Source organism: Drosophila santomea, chromosome 2R (genome assembly GCF_016746245.2).
Source record: "Drosophila santomea strain STO CAGO 1482 chromosome 2R, Prin_Dsan_1.1, whole genome shotgun sequence".
Classification (NCBI taxonomy): domain Eukaryota; kingdom Metazoa; phylum Arthropoda; class Insecta; order Diptera; family Drosophilidae; genus Drosophila; species Drosophila santomea.
The window spans coordinates 22,096,937-22,116,781 of NC_053017.2; the positions used below are offsets into that span (position 1 = coordinate 22,096,937).

Sequence of the window (19,845 nt, forward strand, 5' to 3'; positions counted from 1 at the left end):
AACGCGAAACAGTCACACTCGACACATCGAAGGTATTTTTGAACAGCCAGAAACAATCACACTCTTGTTTGTTAATAATACTAGCGCACTCGCGGCCCCAAAATAAAAAACGGTTCGATCGCGCGACCATCGACCAGCCAATTTTTTTGCTGCACAGCCGACGCCGCCCGAAAAAGTGAAAGTATTTGCATGTGAGAGGCGGAAAAGAGTCGCGGAGTGGGTCAGCGAGCAAGAAGAAGAGCCAGCGGCGCAAGAAAAGCGGCGCAAGAGGTGGGGGCAGACACAAAACCGAGAAACAGTGAGGCGAAAATCGGAAAAGTGCAATAACGAGGCCGCGAAATCTCTGCTAAAAGGTCAACCTCGGACTCGCGATAGTTTTAGCCACTAGTTTGGTAGTACAGTACGTCCTGCGTCCGTGCAATTCATACGTTAATACCAATTTATATGTGACCGAAATCTGAGAGTGTTCAGTGTGTGCGCGAGAGAGCGAGACCAGCATGGGTACGACAAAGGAGCGAAGAGAGCAGAGCGAGGGCGACGCCGCCACCACCCACTCAATAACAACAACAACTACAACGGCAGCAGCAACAGTAGCAGGAGAAGTTACTACTACGCCAGCTACAAAAGCAGCAACCACAGCAGCAGCAGATACGAGCACGCCGAATGCCGCCAAAAAGATTCGCCGCACCTTCTCCATGCCACGCAATCCCTTCCGTTGGACGCGCAAGTTCAAAACGGCAGCTGCCGTTACGTCGTCCTCGGGAGCGGAAAAGGACAACGGAAGCGGCAAGGATAACGGGGGCGGGGGCGGGGGCAGGGAGCGGCGTGGCAGCCACACGGCCATCTCGTCCTGCGTGGGCGGGGGGCGTGGCAGGAGCGGGAGCATTGTGTCCCTCAGCAGCTACGAGGCTCCCTTCACTTCGTCCACCAGCAACCACAACAATACGGCCAACAACAACACCACCACCGCCAGCAATGGAAACAACAGCAACACCAACACCAACAGTAGTAGCAACAACAACAGCAACAGCAAGCGGACACGTGCCCTGCGCCGTTCGTCCTTCAGAAAGTTTCTCAACCGGATCGCCCAGCACCTGAGTTCGACGGTGAATGTCGTGGTAAGCCCGGAAAAGCGTGGAAAGCTATGCCGAAGAGCAGATATTTCACAATGTATCTTACGACTTTTTGATTAGCAAGCAATGCAATTCGATTATATTACTATTACTCATCAAAACATATCATGTTTTGCTCTTGTGACTTGCAATTCAACGGGTCACTTTTTTGCGCAGTGATTTAGTTTACAAATAACATCAAAAATCGAGGGTAACTAATCACTCTAATCAGTGGTTTCTATCTGGCAATTTACTTCTCAGGTTGTTTACTTCCTTTAACTAAGCCAATAGTCTTTGTAGCTAAATTACATTCAAATGGGTATACATATGTAACATGAACTGTTTATCTGCGATTAATGGGTGCGCATAAACGAGGCTCATATATGTAGTTCCACTTAGTATACCTTTCTTTCTTCGCTTTGTCAGCGGGCTGCTTAGAGCGCATCTCCTAGCTCCGCATCCCTCGCATTCCGCACTTCTCAGTGTGCAGTGCCACAATGCCCCTTATCAGGAGTCCAGCAGCACTGCCATGGAATGCATCTTCGTTTAGTGCGTTATCGGCTGCTTTGTTTTGCTCTCGCTGCTCTTTGTCTTCGCCGGACACATGGCATCTTCTGCATCTGCATCAGCATCTTCATCTGCATGTGAAATGGGGATGGGAGTGCCTCTGATTTGGCACCATTCTGCTGCTGCTGCAGCTGATGATTCTGGGTCTTTTGTGCCGCAAGGAGTCACCACCAACCACCCACCGGGTGGGGAATGGAGCATGGGCACGAATCGCCCCTTGCCACGTTTCTGTTTCGTAGCGCTTCGCTCGCCCAGCTTTTTGTTGTGCTACCCGTGCTGAGTCACAATTTGCGTGACCGATGATAAGGGAGCCGAGCCGTGTTCTGTATTGTATATCAGTCCAAAAAGCGGCTTATTGGGACTTTGGCTGGCCGCCACCTCCTCCTCCTCCTTGTGCTCCTCCTCCAGGGAGTTTCGGTATGTTAATCTATATGGTGTAGCCGCCGCAGTCTTTGTTCACACATTCCGTTCGACGGATAAAAAGCCTTTGTTTACACAACTATAAATACAGCGGATTCCGCTTTTTTGAAGTGTATCTCAAATGTTCTACGCTCTTCAGCGGCAATTTACGATTACCATACGCGAGGACGGGGAATGGAAATTAATTTTATTTTTAAACAATTGCTGTCTCATTATTATCATAATTTTTGTTGTGCTTTTGGAGTGGCTGGCTGGCGGGATTCCGGGGGTCTGTAACTAGGTGTAGGTGGGCGCCTTTTGTTTCGCAGACAGCAATTGTTCAAACAATTTTGTGTAAATGTTGCCAACATTTGTTGCTCCGTTCGGGCTATAATAAACAAACAGGCAAACGCACACACACACACACACACACACACACACACACACACACACACACACACACACAGGCACACACAGTCCGAAAAACAAGAGTTTTTCAGGTCGTGAGCTGCTGGAGCGAGACAGCACTTAATGACGGACCGGGTGAACCGGGGATCGGGGATCGGGAACTCCGGGTTGCTGGGGAGCACAACTACCAACTGGCAACTGGCAACTGCCAACCAATGTGTGCCACGCTTGCGTCGGAGAAGACAGCTCCACAAAGCGGGGAAAGCGACAACTGAAGCGCTGAAGACAAGTGCACGGCGCAATGACACACTCCGCCCGCCAGTCGCCCGATCCCCTCCAGATCCCCTCCAGAAAGCGATAGCGCTGCAACGCGAGGCTGCTGGAATTGAATTTGATCTAATAATACTCACATTGGACGCCCCAGTGTGTGCGTATCAATTTATAAACAGTGCAGCTTAGCGTCTCGAATTTTCTGCCACTTGACACATTCCAGTAATGTAACACGAAGGTAGATGCACTAAACAAATATTTCAAAGCTTACTACACGTTCAGTTTTAATTCGTAATCAGATTATAGATGAATGAACGCTATAGATTTCTAGTTTGATTTTATTAAATGGAACGATTCGTTGCCGGAGGCTCTACTGTGACTGTGTGACTGCAAAAGTTTGATTAATTGTAGAGGGCAGACCTTATGGCCGTAGTGCAGCTGACCTTTTTAGCGCTCGGCATTCCAGAACGATAACCGCATACGAAAACAGACTTAATTTCATTCAAAACGAGCGGCAATGAGTGATCAGTGCGGGTGTTTGCCAGAGTGTTTCGACTCGAGGGGTGGAGCACGTAGAGCTCAATGGAACTACAGTATCTGTAGTTTCTGCCATGAAAGCCCCTCGTGAATCCACATCCACTTCCACTTCCATCCGAAAGATTGCAATGGGAAACTCGACCGATTTGTCTGCTGCAAGCTGCAAGCTTTTACTGTGCCATTATGGCTATGCAGACTTGGCAAGGTGCAGTTGTAGTTGTCTTGCCTCCTGCCTCTTACCTCTTGCCTCTTGGCTTTTGTCTTTTGGCACCTTTCACCAACAAAAGGCACGAAAAGGCCAGATATTCAGATACTCGGTTAGCTGAGCAACAAGTACTTATTACTGCCTTTGCTGTGAGTATTTTCTTAATGACATTATGTGGCAATTGAGCATTGTTGAGTTTGTTGTTGTGAGCTTACCTCATTGTAAACATTGCAAACAACTACTTTGATTTATGATTCATGCCTCTGGCACTTGGCATCTCGTTTCGCGCACTTTGCATTGATTTTATTCAGAAGCTGAGTTTGAATAGCTGCAGGAAAACAACAAAAGCGGCGCAAATGGCGGAAGAGCGAAATGCAAAATGCAAAAAGAAAGAAAAGCAAAATCGCCCTGCGAGAACTGGGAAAACTGGGAAAACTGGCAAACTGGGCGGCCACAACGGCAGCAATAATATGGCTTATTAAAGATTGCATGCCAAAAATTGCAAATGCCACTGGGCATCGGAGGAGGGGAGGGCAGGAAGCGGGGTGTAAAAGTCAAAAGTGACACTGTGTGACGATCTGAGCAACAACAACTGCAAAGGCGCCAAAAACAACACGTGAGTTAGATGGCGCACATGCAAGCAAGTACACGCGGAGAAACCAGAGGTTCCAACTAGCATTAGTCAGTGCGATATACTTAGTATCTGAAATGTTAGTTTTTGTTTCATGATTGCTTTGAGCAAACTAATTCAAGAACTACCTAATTCATGAACTACTCTGCCACATGAGTTGCATGTCGTGTGTTTTTCGCTCAGTGCCTGCAACAGTTTTGTACATTTCCGTACCTTAAGCTTTGCCACCCAAAAGCGCGTTTCATGCTGATGTTGCTGTTGTTGTTGGTGCACTTGTTGATGGCAAGATTAGTTCGTAACGCCAGTGCCCCGTTCCCCCCTCCGCCGCCACCGCCTCTGTTTGCTGATTTTCTATGATATTTCAAGAGCACGAGCGGCGGAGTAGGAGGATGGGGAAAGGGGCTGGGGGGTTGGGAGGCCTTTCGCGCACTCGTAGTCTTTGTATTTCGTATTCCGTATTCCGTATTTCCGCCCGCTGGCTCACACGTAACTTTGCTGTTGTACAACTGTGCGAATTATTGTCTATAGTCTATGGTTTGAATGGTTTGTATGGTTTGTTGTTTGTGCTCTCAGTGCGATTCCTAATGCTGCACTGGTTGTTGTTGTTGCTGGGGCTGCTCCGCACGTTTTCCGTACCGCTCGGCCCCATTTCTCCCTCTCTCTCTTTCACTCTGCCGTTCTGGCTGAATTCGCTTTCAAGGTAAAATCAATTGAGATCAAACTAATTGAAAAAATGTTTTCGGAATTTTTAGCCTTTGCAGTTATTTTCGTACTTCCATGGCCCGCCACGTTTATTTTCATAAACAATCATTTCAGAATTTAAATTTAATTTAAATTTTAGGGGGTTTACATAGTAGTCGCTCTATGTCGCCGGATTATAGCATTATGGGTTCAGCGCTTAGGTTGTCCAAATAGCAGTTACTCTTCTATGTTTGCTTGGTTCCCAGAAGGCAGCCAGAAATTATCCACGTCATCCGCAGTTAATTACGCACTGCTCCGCTGGCCCCACCATGATATATGGCTATAAAGTCCCACAAACTCCCCAAAAACCATCATCAAGTATGTGGTGAGGGGCCTCCCCTCCGTAGTATTCCATTATGTGTGCTACGTATGTGACAGCAGGTCCGAGTGAAAAGTGCAAATTTATCACTGGTCTGCTGTCAAGCGATTTGCCCTTGCTCGAAAAAGCCTCAAAATAGACGTTGAGGTTCCATGAACGGCAGATATCAGTTAAAGTTGACAGAAGTCATAGCGACAGTCACAACAAACAGTGCCGATCACTAGTGTAAAGCCAGATGTGAAGTCAGCTTAGAGGACCCTTAAATCATTGACATACTTGAGTTTTTAAAAAGCTCAGTTGGTTCTTTAACTTGATCACTGAGTGATCAGGACACTTCAATAAGTGTCTTCAAGGAATGTCGCTCATGAAGTATTGACCACTTGGTCATCGCACAAGTTCTGCTATTAATCAAGTAGAGTTAGTTCACCAATCTAGACCCCCATGAACCAGAAAGAGCTATCCTCATGCCGCGAGCTGTATATGTAGATATGAGCACTCGGTTCTGGGTTCTGATAAGCGGCGTGTTCGCAAGGTGGCCTGATTAGAGCCCCTTTGTAGGCGCAACCTTGACAGAGCCACGTAATCGCGCCCCTTTCGAAATGGGCGTGCGGGTGCCCCCACTTACATAATTAAATATATATTGAGCGGGGGGATCTAATTGGTTTACTGGGAGGTGGAAACAGCGCGACTACACCGAGGATTACTTCTGGCGAGACAATAGCCCCATAAAGCCGCAGCAGGTTGTTTGCCAAACGCCTTTCGAAGACCTTATCTGGCAGCTCCGAAATCTCAGTCGCCGAAATGATTTACCCTCCGACGGACCGACGGAACGGAATCAATGATTATGGTGACGCTATGCATTAGTAGTACTCTCTCGGGTGTCACGTGATCGCTGGCGAACGCAAATCGAACCCATCGCTTAGTACAGAGCCAAAGCTCGGAACGGCCGAGTATCGAATGCGATTTCCCGATTTGGCGATTAGACGCTTGACGAATGGGTGGCGATAAGGCGCGGAGATATATGGGGGCAACTGAGCTCTAATAATAGTCTGCTCGAGCGTTCCATTAATAAAATGCCGTCCAACCGGTAGGAGAACTCGGTTCGGTCTCGGATCTACGACCGCTCTCGATCCTACCGAGATTCCATACCGGAATCTCTCTCTCTCTCTGTCTATCTCTCTGGTGCCCAGCCCAAAAGGCAATTTCATTCATGCTGTGGCCAAGATCTCGTAGGTAATAACAACCTCGTGGCAGCCACATCAGCAGCAATTATCTTCAATTATTTACAATTATTTAATAAAAACGCAAACGTAACTGCACCACAGATATATCTGCATCTGGAGCGGCATGTTGCTGTTTGTTGCTTACGTAAGGGCGAGCAAATACTCGAGTGCAGTGCAATATTTTTAAGTTATCTGGCGCGGTACCGCTCCGCTCCAGCCCCCTTCCCTCCGCTCTCCACACAGCGCTCCACTGTCTTATCAGAAGAGCACACACTTGCTCCGGTGGAATGGAATTTTTGCTGGCTGGAATAAATAAAAAACGGGGAAGAAGCTAAATGAACACGAGACGAGGGCCTAATAATTCGATACATCACGTTAAGCGAAATACGCAAGAGTAAACAAAGCCATAGGATGATGGACTGAGGAGGACACTTGCTATATAAAGAAAAACATTTGGGGCCACTTGACTGCGCGACTCATCCGCGGACAAACAAAACGGGAGGAATTTGCTTAAATTTATAAATAATAATGACGATGATGATAAAATTGCCGGCGCAAATTGAGACAAGTGGCCAGTGGCCAGTGGCTACTTTGATTCTATGCCCCGCGTTTCTGGCTCAATTAACCAGCCACAAAAGTACAAATGGAAGACGGGCGAACGCGGCGTATGCGCAACATCTCAGAGTCTGCTGCTTTGGCTCCAGCTGTGTGAGAAATGACCACCGCGATTAGGTCAGCAGACTCACATGCGAAACGGGAATGGGAACGGGAACGGGAACGGGAACTGGAAGATATATGTATATATAGACGAGCTCTGGACATGCGTTTGGGGCAGAAATTCAAGTCAATTTATTCATTGCGACGCTGCTCCAACCGCGAAATCATAGACCGCCGTTTTAGGCGATGGCTTTGGCTCAGTTTACATCACTGCCGGCCATTTCATTTGGGTTTCGAGCTGGGTCGTCTAATGAGCTGAGCTGCTTAAACTCGGAACCCTTTCAGCTCAGCGCCACGCCTTTAATTATTAAGAAAATCCGCTTAGTGTCGGGCAATCGCAGGCTAAAAACCTGGTGCTCCGGGGCTTAGTCTTTAAGCTCCAGGCACTGGTGGGGGAGGGGTGGCACTTAAATTTGGCCCCAGTTCGTGCCCTTTGCAGGGCATCTTTCCTTTGTCCGGCAAGCACTCGAGCAGCCACTTGGCCGCCATTCAACGTGGCCACTGCCCGCCCGCTCAACTTCCCCACAGATCACTATACAAATGGCATTTGTTCGATGCAGTCGACGTCAGTTCAATGTCAAATTGCCAACAAAAGCAACAATTATTCAAAGCCAACGATGGGGGGCCATCGTTGTGTCAGTGGTGTCACTAAGCTTAAGCGAATGAGACAACGAAATCCGGGCTAATGTCTTGAGAACCTGGGAACTTGGGAACTCGGGAAGTTGGGAACTTAGGAGCTGGGGAACTTTCCGGAAAGCGTGACGCGAGTGAATATATGTGCTAACTGACGACCAAGCTAACCAATCTCCCCATTTCTCACCTGGAAATGCCGCGTCTGCAGTCGGAGGAGCAGCACTCGCCTGCGAATCGCATCGCCTTCATTGAAATTGTGCCATTCTACACCGGATGCTGGCGCAGAAAAGAGGTACCAACGAACGTAATCAGTAATCGGTGGGCTGCAGTCCAAAGCATGGCACAGCCCGCTGGTAATGTCATGATCACCATCCCTACATCAATGCCCATCCCACACAGAGATTTATTTCCTTTTGGCCAATTTACCACTGGCCGCCTATTTCTTTGCCTCTTGGGTTTGCGTGGGTTTCGCTTTCAGAAACGGGTTTTTGTGTTCGATTTGCGCTTATTTTGGTCGCTGTTTTGCCCACTTTTTGTTGACTCTATTGAATCCATTATTCGCTGGCTTTTGTTTGATATTTTCGTACAACACATTTTCGGGTATATTTTTTCTGGCATCGCACGATGACGTTACCAGAGTCTTACTCATCTTTTGTCCGTCTGCCTGCCTTCGTCACCGAGTCTTGCATTTCGCTGGGAAATAGGGGAATTGGGAGACCCACTTAGCATTGACCTCCGCCAGCCAAGTGACCTCCAACTGCACTCTGTTTCCCGTGCGGCTGCCAATTTCATAATCCACCAAATTTCATTGCTGAACGCAACCGACGCTGTTAAAGGCACTCGGCCACGTCGAAAGTGCCACATCGAAACAGCCTCAATCTCAGCCACATATTCCATTAGTTTTCTTGGCGATTACATGGCTTGCTTGTAATATCGTAAATCCTAAACCTTTGAGAGGTGTAGCTAGAGATCAATCAGCGAAAGACTATTCGGTTTGTTAAAGATTCTCGTTTGATTTATGTTTTACGGAATCTTTTGCAGTTGTAGAGATCTAGACATCAGACACACCTCCCTCATCGTATGGAAGTAATTTCGATTTCTTTTTTGATTAGCACCGAAATTTTCCACACCATTGAGCCCAATCACTCGCCCTCCCTAAATATGCACTTCTAATTGGTTCATTAAATATTTGCATAGCAGTAAAGCTAATTCGCGGAAGCTTTAACATATCTGGTTATCGAAATTATCTACCCATAGCTGGTGTAGAGTAGAGCATTTACCTACAAACCTTTCTTTTTCGCCTTGTTTTCTAAATATTTTTTCATTTTTTCAATTTTTAATTGGCAACGAAATTGAAACACAAACAGCCAACGCCAATTGCCCCAGTCTACTCCACTGCACTCCAGTGTGATCTAGTAACGAGATCCTTCACCGTCGATACAATTGGTACTCCCCAGCGACTAACACAGCTCTCCCCTTTTCCCTTCCCAGGCGAACAAACATGGACAGCCATCGGGCCCGGCAGCTTCGGCGGGCGGCGGCGGAGGAGGAGGCGGAGGACCAGGTGGCGGCGAGCGAGTGCCCCCCATCGGAGGCTATCAGTGGCCGGCGGATCAGACTCCAGGTGTAATGGGCCTGAAGAACCACGGGAACACTTGCTTTATGAACGCGGTGCTGCAGTGCCTCAGTCACACAGACATCCTGGCCGAGTACTTTGTGTTGGATCAGTACAAGGTAAATATATCTGGCAGATAACTCCATATAACTCCAACACCATATAATACTCAACCTTTCCTCGCAGGCTGACCTCAAGCGACGCAACAAGATCAACTCGCGAAAGTTCGGCACCAAGGGAGAGCTCACCGAGCAGCTGGCCAACGTGCTGAAGGCGCTGTGGACCTGCAAGAACGAGAGTGACCACAGCACCAGCTTTAAGGCAGTGGTGGATCGGTACGGAACGCAGTTCCGCAGCTCGACGCAACACGATGCCCAGGAGTTTCTCTTTTGGTTGCTCGACAAGGTGCACGAGGACCTCAACACGGCCAGCAAGCGGCGCTACAAGAGCCTCAAGGTAGGCGAAATTCCACTTGGCGGCAACCGCTTTTTTAGATAAAGCAACTAACTCTTATTCTTTATAATCCCTTGCAGAACTCGTACGGCCGATCGGACGAGGTGATCGCCGCCGAGACGCTGGCCAACCACATCCGGTGCAACAACAGCTTCGTCCAGGCCGTGTTCCAGGCCCAGTTCCGCTCATCGCTCACCTGCCCGCGCTGCGAAAAGCAATCGAACACCTTCGACCCCTTCCACTGCATCTCCGTGCAGCTGCCGCAGCTCACCCAGCAGACGATATTCGTCACGGTGGTCTACATGAAGCAGCTCCCACGTCAGGTGAGGATGGGCTTGCGAGTCCCAGCCGGATCCCCGATAGTAGCGCTTCGCGAGCAGCTTCAGGCGGACACAGGGATCGAGGGATCGCGAATGGTCCTGGTTGACTTAAACGCCGAAGGATTCACGCGCGTTTTCTACGACACACAGCCCGTGGAGACGCTATCTAGCATTGAAACCATTTACTGCATCGAGGTGCCGGAGGCAACTCCTGTTCCCAAGGCTGCTACTCCTCCAGAGACGGGGGATAAGGCTGCTCCAACAGCAGCGGCTCCTGCTCCTGCTGCAGCTCAATCGCAGGCGGACCTGTTGCTCCTAGTGGCCAACGTATACCGTGCGAAGGATGGAGCGGACATAAGCCGCTTTGGAGCCCCCTTCAGCATGAAGGCACCTCGTGACTGCTCATACCAGGATCTGCAGAAACGAATGCTCCGCGAAATGGCGCCGCTGCTCAAGCCAGAGGTGTTCTCCTATGCCACGCCACTGAACGAGATGTTCCGCATTCGACTGCAAGATCCCTCCGCAGACCCTGATACCTATTTGGAGCAGGTGGAGCACCCGCTGCTTACCGAGATGATCGACATGGCGCTTTCCGTGCTGTCCTCCGAGGCGGGACCCCAGCATATAAAGCTTCTTCTGGAGTGGAGTTCGCCCGAGGCACACTTTATCAGTAAACAGCAGGACACGGAAGAAGCCGTCGTGGAACACGAGAGCGTTGCGCGTCTGAGTGCCAGCAAACCGAGCGACACAGCCTCGCTGACTTTGGAGCAGTGCCTGGAGCACTACACCAAGGCAGAGACTCTAAGTGCCGAGGATGCCTGGCGCTGTCCACACTGCCAGCAATACCTTCCAGTAGTGAAGACGCTGGGTCTGTGGTCGCTTCCCGACATCCTGGTGGTGCATTTCAAGCGTTTCCGGCAACATCAATCTAAGGGTCCGCAAGCGGCCAAGCTGACAACAATGGTCAAATTCCCGCTGACCGCCTTCGACATGTCACCACACCTGGCTCGTGGCGTGCATGAAAGTGCCAGCAGCTCGCTGGGCATGGGAACGGGTCTGGGACTTGGACTCGGTCTGGGCTCGAATCCCTGGAAGAAGGCTCGATCCGGTGACTCGCGCTCCTCCACACTTAACTCGCGCAGCGACGCAAAGGACACGCGGTACGACCTCTATGCCGTGTGCTACCATCAGGGCGATACTTTGGAAACGGGCCATTATACGGCCGCCTGCAAGAATCCGTACGACCGTCAGTGGTATAAGTTCGACGACCAGCGAGTGAGCAAGGTGCCGGAGGACGACATTGAGCAGGACATCATCAATAACGAGGCCTACATGCTCTTCTACCAGCGACGCAGTGTAGATGCTGGCGAGTGTTCCGGCTCCAGCTCGAACTCCGGAGATCACTGGGTATCGCGAATTGCCCCAGCCCCATCATCGTCCGCATCATCGACGTCAGGAAAGGAGAAGGAGCCGCTCAAGTTGGAGGAAACCACCGAATCTCCTGCGGCAGCAGTAGCGGAGAAGGCCCAGTCCAAGCCGGTGGACATACCCATAATTTGCCAAGAGAAGGCGAAAGGTAAACTTTACCCAACATATAATAAGATATATATTAATCTTGCTCTTATTTTAGTTACTGAAGAATGCCCAGACGCCGTTGAAGAAAAGACATCTGTTACACGTGATCTACATATTGAGGAACTGGCATTTGCCGATGCAGATGTAGACACCAGTTTAAGTGAGACCAGCAAGGCGGAGGCAAATCCAGCCGCTAAGGATGAACCAAAGAAGGTGGAGGTGGAGGTGGAGGTAGAGGAAGCCACGCCTATATTTGCCATGGATGAAGATTGTCCCGAACCTGAACAGGAGAAGCAGGAGGAATCCGTTAAGAAGGAAGACGTACTCTCCGAAGCCCCAGATGTGAGCGAACCAACCGCCGAGCTCAAGACCAATGGCCATGTGAGCTCTTCGTCCAGCTCTTCCTCCTCGGAAAGCTCGCTCTCGTCACGCTCCTCGCCGCGATCATTGAGTACTTCAGTGACAGCGGCATCTACTCTGCAGAGCAAATTCAACGGCCACATGAGCGCCGCACCAGCTCTTTTCAATGGAAATGGAAACACGTCGCAGCTCTCGTCCAGCTTGCAATTATCGCGACATGTGCTGCATAACCATCAATGGCACGGATCTAGGAGCAGCGTGTCAGCCGTAGAGAATGCCACGCACCATCAACAGCAGCAGGCGGCGGCCAGTCTAAGCCTTCGGCATTCGTTTTCCACAAGTTCAAATTACACGGAGACACTATCATCCTTGCTACGCAAGTCTGCAAACACATGCAGCAAGGACACGCTGCTGTTTATCGACCAACAGAGTCACCATCATACAGCCGGACTGATCGAAGATGACGATGATTCGTACATGGGCAGGTCCCTTTGGGTAGGTCAATATAGTTGTAGAATCCCTAGAGACATTCTTACTAAATTTAAACATCCTGTTGCAGATATCGCCCGTAACGCCACACAAACTCATCACTGTTTCGCCCAAGAATTAGATGCGATATTAGGATCCACTCGGATTGTAGACATAAAGAGTAATGAAACCCGAAAATGAAAGCGAAGCCGAAACAAGAATATACAAAAACGCACTATAGCCATAAGCCTAAGGTTTACTTTATATGATATTTCTTAACCGGAGCTCCCGAGCGATAAGCAAAACGCATTATGAAGATGTTATACAACTTTGTTTACTTTAAGATACGTACTCATATATACGATACTTGCAATATTGCATAACGTTTGAAAGTTTGATGAAACTTGAATAGAATCTATAAGCATTAGAATATTTATTCGACAGCAATTCAAAGCCAATGACGAGCATTAGTTTTCTTTACACTTTACCGAATCGACGAGGATTTTTTTAACCTAACGACTACCGATATTAATTTAGCCAAACAATGAAGTACAATTTGATTTGATTTAGTTCTCCGTTCAACCTATTAACCTTCTTGTATAGTTCCCTAACGATTTTTACGTAACGATGAAGTGCTTGGCATGCCTAAGTTTAGCTTTTTGTACATGAAACCAAGTTTCAGACTAAATTTATGCGCATAGATAGAAATGTAAGGACACGTATTCTCTTTAATTACCATTACTTTGAATTCTACATTAATCTATACGATTGTAACTTTTCCACAACCATAAAATTCTGGCACAACTGCATATGATTCTTTCGATTCGTTGTCGGGCTACGTTTTGTGAATCGTTTATAATGCGGATCTATATACGAACATATATATTACTTTATAAATAATGTATTCTATATGTAGACGAAAGCATTACACCAAAACATTATATTGATAAAAAATGTTTAAGGACTCTACCACATTGTTTTCTGGAGAGGAAGAACTTTATTACGGTGTAAAACGTTCATTGTATTCATAAATAAACGTGAAGTTGTTGAATATGAAGTACGACTTGGAAGTGAACTAATAAAATGTAAAAAACACTTGGCTGTGGCTAGGAAGGGTTCATCTCTGACGAAGTAAGCCAGATTTTAGTCGACAGCCATTTTACATCGTATTCAGCCGGAAAGTATACTTCTGTTATGGTCTTCATACTTGGCTCTCTCAAAATATGCAAAACTCAAGGTAAAGCTTTCTTTCTTTCCACTTTCTCATGCTCTGGCTAGTTTACCGGGCTTGAAAGCAACCAGAGGTTCAACGTCTGCAGCGACTTGGCCGAAGACTCAGTTCAGTTGCTGCACTTGACGCGTCTGGTTCTGCTTTCCACCACTGCGGATTGAATCGAGCCTGAAGAAGGCCAAGTCCAAGAACCTTCTACAAGAAGCAAACGAGCGGAGATGGATTATCGTCTAGTGCTGGTATGTCATCATTACGGGTGTGCTAACTGCTAACTGCCAAGTTTTTCCATGGCCCGCTGGTCAAGTTCGTTGCCCAAGTCTTTTGTTTTGCAATGCGTTAACATTGGCGAGCTAACCGCTCACGTTTACTGTTACCCAGGCGGTTCACTGGGAACCGCCCGATTCTGGAGCATGCTAATGAATTAAGCTAACTGCGGAGCAGCGTACGTTCCGATCTGTTCTTCTAGTTCGGTCTTCAAGTTCTAACTACTGGCTTTTGGCCGGGTGCCGAGCAACTTTCCCGTTAGGCGTGTGGCACGCATATTGGGAACAGACCGCCAACAAGTTCTCCCCTGACCAGATCACATCAGCCTGTCTTGGCCCCGAAAGGCGGTCGGGTCGGGTCTCCAATCTGCAATTGAGCCACCAATATTTACCTATGCAAATTGGGTTCTTTTCATTCGGGCTCTCGAGCTCTCTCGCAGGGCAAACAAGTTTCTGGCTCATTAGAAGGGAAAAAACAAAAGAACGAGCTTAGCGGCTGACCCGATTTCCGATTCCCCAACGCCGCATTCAAATTGCGCTGTGAACCGTGTCACAAAGAGAGAAATTCCACAGCTTCTTGGCACTGCAGCCGCCCACCAAGCTGAGCCACTTGACCTGGATAACTCGGGTCTGTCCGTGGAACTTTTGGTTTCATTGAGATGCCAGTGCCCAGAATTTCAGGGAAAGTTCCCTCGAACAATTAATGGTCAAGTGAGCACAGTGTCTGGACCGCAATTGCTGCCTCGGTTTGTTTATCTTCACAGAAACAGAAACTTTCGCGCTTTCGCCAAACAACAAAACATCGAAAAGTGTATGTATGGCCGTGTAAAAGATCTCGCTTCTTTTTCCGGACAATATTGGGCCATTCACCGACTCTTCGTGGCAATTAACTTGACTCCAGACGGTTACGGCCCCTGATTCCATCCCACTATGACCGTCTTTGTTTTGACTCTTTGCAGAAAATTTTAAGCTTTCTGCTGCTGGCCCACTTTGGTTTCTCCCAGCCGCAGCAGCAGTCGCCATCGGACTACGGCGAGGAGCAGCCTCCGGAGGGCTACTACGCTTTCGTCGAGTCCCCGAATGCGGTGCCTCCCAAAGTCAGGCCGCCACCCTACACCTTTGTGAATGCGGAGTGCAAGGATGTGACCGCCGGCAAGAAGTCTGCCGTGTCCGTTCACAACATTTGCGGAGATCTGAACAAGGGTCAGATACCCAAGAATCCGCTGGGACAAAATGTGCTGGGGGAGCCCTATCCCTTGTAGGTGACAAAATTTGCGTAAAAAATTTCAGAAATATCTCATGTAAACCTCCTTCTCAGCGAACTTATTCGCAACCAAACGCTGAAGTTCCTTTCGAAAACGCTGCCCGTTCTGAAGGCCGACGATACCCTCCCCAAGGTCACCCAGATCATTCGAGATGAGCCCGTGGAACAGCTGGACAGCAACAACATCGACAGGCCCTATCCCGCTGGAGGCTCCACTCGCGTCCGCCGCAGCCTGCCGGATGGCGTGGAGTCCAACGAGTACAGCTACTTCGATCCCGCCCTGGACGAGGAGGAGCAGCACAAGCAAAGGGATCGGAACAGCCAGCAGAGGAGGGCCGCCGAGGAGAGGAAGCCACGAAAGTTCTGCGATGGCGGTGGAGTGTAAGTCTTCAACTTGGAAATGGGGGAGTCAAGTTATTCCAATCCTAGCTGATGAGTTATGGAGTTAGCTTCATATACGAACTGCCAGAGAGCTAGAGTGTCTTAATTTAAGCAAGGGGAAAGGCGCCACATTTGAAGCTAAAGAGGTCACCACTTTATACTCATGAGTCATCTTTAAAAAATTATACATTCCAAGAATTATCAAGGCAAAAAACAGAGATGAGGTGGCCATTTCACTTTCCACATCATGTTGTATAGCCATATAACTAAAGAAGCTCAAACTTGAGATACATAGATCAAATTCTGAGAAGAGTACATGCAAGGGGTATTGAACTCTATTACATTTTGACGATACAACTTTTTGCAGGTCAATTAATGAAACATTTCTTACTCCACCCGCAGATTTTGCACCTTATACAGAGCCATTCAGGGAGACACCGGCGGAGCAGCCCCTTCCACGCCCACTGCGGAACGGCGCGAGGAAGTGGGTCCCATTCGATACGAGGGTCCACCCACTCCCTGTCCCGCCAAGGTGGAGTACGCTACTCCCGTCTTCGCCAAGAACTACCAGGGCGCCTGGCGTTATGTGGTCCAAATTCCCTACGAGGGCTACTTCACCCAGACTGTGGAAGTGACGCGCTGCATCCAGGCACGCTGCCACTACCTGGACGGCGGGTGCCTGTCGTCACCACGCTGGGTGAGCCTGTTGGTGGCGGAGATCTTCTACCCCAATGCGGAGGACACGGTGCCCACCAGCTCGACCACCACTCAGGCCCCCTCGGTGCAGGACTTCCAGGCCTACCAGCAGTACCTGCAGAAGAGGGCCGGAGTGGCTACCGCCTCCGACGGAACCTCGTCTGCAGCAGCAAGTTCCGCCGCGCAGGCGGATGCCCACTGCGATGGACACGATGAACTGGGCTGCTTCCAGGTGCGTCTCTACTACGACTGGTTCCTCATCCCCGGCTCCTGCAAGTGCTGGCGCCCGGACTACTTCGCCAAGTACGTGCGCCGGAAGTCGGTGGCCGACTTGTGAACAAGTCCACTTCCTGGACAGGATTTTCCAAGGAGATCCTTAGAATAAGATTAAGTGCTAGCCTTTAGAGGAACAAAACTTCGAGGTGAAAGGCTCATTCTAGTAATCCAACCGGGTACCCTACACGTACGACACCCTATACGGATCACGCAGAGTTTGCAGTTCGTGCATCTAGCAGATACAATTTTAACCTAGGCGCTTAGCTCCCTCTTTCGACTGATTAAGCCAAGCGCATTGCATTTCTACTAATAAATACGTCTCTACCCAAATCTTAAGAGAGCCTCTCTATTCGGCACTTTGCTGGGACTTTGATGTGGCTTTGGACTAGGTTGTGTGTGTGTTAGCCTCCTGGCTAACTCCACTCTCTCACGTGCGCCTGTGTTGGAAGATCCACCGAAAAGCCACAGAAACCAGTCGCGCAAGTTGCGCATGCGTGCGAGACTCGGGCCCAAAACCTCGGCCGCTGATCTAGTGTGCAGTCAATATAACCAGTTGGTTGGGTTTGGGTGTTTTGGTCGGGGATCCAAGCCATCGAGCTGCATTACATACACAGCCTAGCTGCACAGTTTGCTCAGAAGCCTTGACGAACGGCCTCAAAAGGCTGCCAAACGAGCCGCGGACTCGGATTTCGGGAGCCAATTTTCCGCATAGCTTGGGTAAGTCAGCCAATTGGAGGGCCGTGTTCTTGTTTATAAACAAAAGAAGCAATCAAAGTGGGTCTACGTTTGCGAAGATAAGCACTTTTCATCAAATAAAGTAATAAACAAATAACAGTAAAGACAGTACAAGAAACTAACGAAATCTTCGGATTGTAAAGCTCTATTATCTGCTGAAATCTTCACATCAACAGAGCAATTAAGGAAATATAATTGTATTCTTGAAATCAAATTAAATTTGAGAGTTTCATTTGAAATCAAGTAATTTGCTGTATCAATTTGACGATGTTGTTAATATGAATTTGTTTAAACTGCTAGTAAATAAGTAAGAAATATCTTAACCCAGAGATTCAGTCCTAAGGCAGCGTGCCAAATTCACACACATTCCATTTGGACTTACCCATGCAAATGAGCTCCTATGAATATTCAGTTATGCATTGGTGCCGAGCGTGGGACGATGCCATCCATAATCTCATCCCACTTTCCATTTTGCGCCATCCGCAGACGAAGATGCTCCGCCAGAACAAGAACACCAGTACCAGTCTGCTGAACCTAAGCATCGGCGATGGAGGAGGCAACCATCAACAGGGGCAGTCGCAGTTTCTGGAGCTGGATACGCTGCCGAAGCAGTTTGTCCTGTCCATGAAGAAGCTCTTCGACATCCTAGATGACAAGCAGACCGGATATGTGCGCTTCACGGACATCGAGAAGGGCTGGCAGGATGATGGCTCCAAGGGACTGCCCCGTGGGGTCCTGGACTCACTGCGTCGTGTCACTCCCAGCAGCGGACTGCTCTCATTCGAGCGCTTCTGCGCCGGCCTCAAGCTGTGCCTGCTCCGCAATCAGCAAAACGCCGTGGAAGACCTGAAGTTGCGGCCTCGTTCCCACGGCAATCTTGCTCCGGAGATGGACTTCAATTCACCTGCTCCGCCGCCAAAGCCGCCGCGACAGGTGCCCAAGTCGCCTGCTCTGGGTAAAGCCGACATCCGCCATGCCCTCCAAAACTGGCAACTGAACTTGATGGCGGATGCCGGAAAGCCAAACACGACGCAGGCGAGGGAACAATTCGAGCATCGCGGCTCGGCAGATGGGGGCTCCTCCTCCACCTCCGCCTCGGCCACCGACTGGAGCCTGGCTCTTCCGGCTGTGCCCAAGAAGACCAGCAGCAAGCGCAGGGAGTCACGAAGGCACACCCTCCAACACGGCATCGACTACAACATGCTAAAAAGACTGAAGCAGTTGGAGGAGCAGCGGGAGTTGCTTCTTTTCGGACTCGATGGCGTGGAGAAGGCGCGCGATTGGTATATGATGCAGGTGCTCAATGTACAGGAGCAGATTAAGTATTTCGGCCGCTTAGGAACCAGATTTGTGAGTGCTCCTAACTCTTGCTTGTGAACAATAGTTACCCCTTTGATAATTGGATGATTTCCCCACAGGAACAGTGGTCTGAACTGCAGCAGGAGAGGCTCAACTTCCAGCGCGCCCGCGTTCTTGAGGCCAATCGCAGCCTCCAGATTCTGGCCGACACCTGGGAGCACGGCGGCTACCCACTGCACATCAATTTGGCTCTGCCGACACCTACCGTCCCAAAACCGAGGCAGATGTCCGATCTGCTCAGCCGGGTGCGCGAGAAGCCGCCGCTCCTGTCGGACTTGTACGAGCCGCAGCACTCACACTCCCATCCGCAGTTCCTGCGTGCCATGCCCAACTTCGTGCTCAGCCAGCCCTCGCCGGTCAGCCAATCCTCGGCCGGGCTAGGAGACGCCGATGTCGTCTACTGAGGAATCACAGCTGCAGCGTACATTGTAAATAGTGTATTATTAAACAACTTGAACGATTTAAGGCTAGACGGGATTGGGGTAGCGGCGCATGTACTTGTTAAGCTGCTTGTAGTTCAGGTTGCTACCCGGCTGGACGATTCCCTGGTTCACGGTCTTCTTGGCCTCGAACTTGCGGTCCATGTAGCACTTGTAGCAGTTCTGGAACTGGCTGATCTCCTTGTGGCAGTATTTTTCCACGAACTCGTTGTCCTTCAAGCAGGCAAACAGCACGCCCATCTCCTGCAGACAGGCCACATCGGATCCGGAGTCCGCCTTCCCGCTCACGGTGTTTTTCAACCGCAGCGGCAGAATCTCCTGGAAGGGCACGTCCTTCTCGTTCTGGGGCGCTCGGCCGCGCGCGGCATACAGGGCTCCGGGTACGCGCATCTGTAACCCTTGGGATCAGTAACTCCAGGCATTTCAGTCAATAAATACGACTTTACCCACCTCGTAATTTCCAACGTCGCCTGGCCAAACCGAACAGCTGCTTCAGATTACGTCACGAACTGGTTCACGCTTCCGCGGTGATTGGCAGTCCGTCTCCAGCCCTGGCATTTCGTTGAAAACAGGCATACGGTCACACTCAGAGTCTCCGTGGAACAAAAGGTAAATAATCAACCTGCGGGCACGCCAGGGGATTCTTC

At 49.5% G+C, this 19,845-nt stretch overlaps 5 protein-coding genes across 6 annotated transcripts in view; 3 read left to right on the forward strand and 2 right to left on the reverse strand.

Moving 5' to 3' along the window:
* LOC120447031 overlaps positions 1-3,832 on the reverse strand; it is a 46,518-nt gene extending 42,686 nt beyond the window's left edge. The window contains exon 1 of the mRNA XM_039628370.2: positions 2,897-3,832. The gene's annotated coding sequence lies outside the window, so the exon portion shown is untranslated. The remainder of the gene's footprint in view (positions 1-2,896) is intronic.
* LOC120447030 (ubiquitin carboxyl-terminal hydrolase 43) lies at positions 9-13,610 on the forward strand. 2 transcript variants are annotated; one of them, XM_039628367.2, is made up of 7 exons: positions 9-1,118; positions 7,971-8,054; positions 9,254-9,496; positions 9,564-9,833; positions 9,911-11,726; positions 11,781-12,580; positions 12,645-13,610. In XM_039628367.2, exons 1-7 carry the CDS (start codon positions 498-500, stop codon positions 12,693-12,695), a joined length of 3,885 nt encoding a protein of 1,294 aa, XP_039484301.1. In that variant the 5' UTR covers positions 9-497; the 3' UTR covers positions 12,696-13,610. The 2 variants fall into 2 exon arrangements, with proteins under 2 accessions (XP_039484301.1, XP_039484302.1); XM_039628368.2 differs by lacking the exon at positions 7,971-8,054 and having other exon boundaries at positions 10-1,118.
* Positions 13,611-13,694: 84 nt separating this feature from the next.
* Positions 13,695-16,975, forward strand: LOC120447035. Its single transcript, XM_039628381.2, has 4 exons — positions 13,695-14,023; positions 15,007-15,305; positions 15,366-15,692; positions 16,095-16,975. The coding sequence occupies exons 1-4, from the start codon at positions 14,003-14,005 to the stop codon at positions 16,723-16,725; spliced, it is 1,278 nt and encodes a 425-aa protein (XP_039484315.1). The 5' UTR covers positions 13,695-14,002; the 3' UTR covers positions 16,726-16,975.
* Positions 16,976-17,677: 702 nt separating this feature from the next.
* Positions 17,678-19,162, forward strand: LOC120447034 (suppressor APC domain-containing protein 2). Its single transcript, XM_039628379.2, has 2 exons — positions 17,678-18,749; positions 18,818-19,162. Exons 1-2 carry the CDS (start codon positions 17,784-17,786, stop codon positions 19,160-19,162), a joined length of 1,311 nt encoding a protein of 436 aa, XP_039484313.1. The 5' UTR covers positions 17,678-17,783.
* Positions 19,163-19,180: 18 nt separating this feature from the next.
* On the reverse strand, positions 19,181-19,778 carry LOC120447038. The gene is made up of 2 exons (XM_039628384.1): positions 19,649-19,778; positions 19,181-19,588 (listed from the first exon to the last, which is right to left on the reverse strand). The coding sequence occupies exon 2, from the start codon at positions 19,586-19,588 to the stop codon at positions 19,226-19,228; it is 363 nt and encodes a 120-aa protein (XP_039484318.1). The 5' UTR covers positions 19,649-19,778; the 3' UTR covers positions 19,181-19,225.
* Positions 19,779-19,845: the final 67 nt, after the last annotated feature.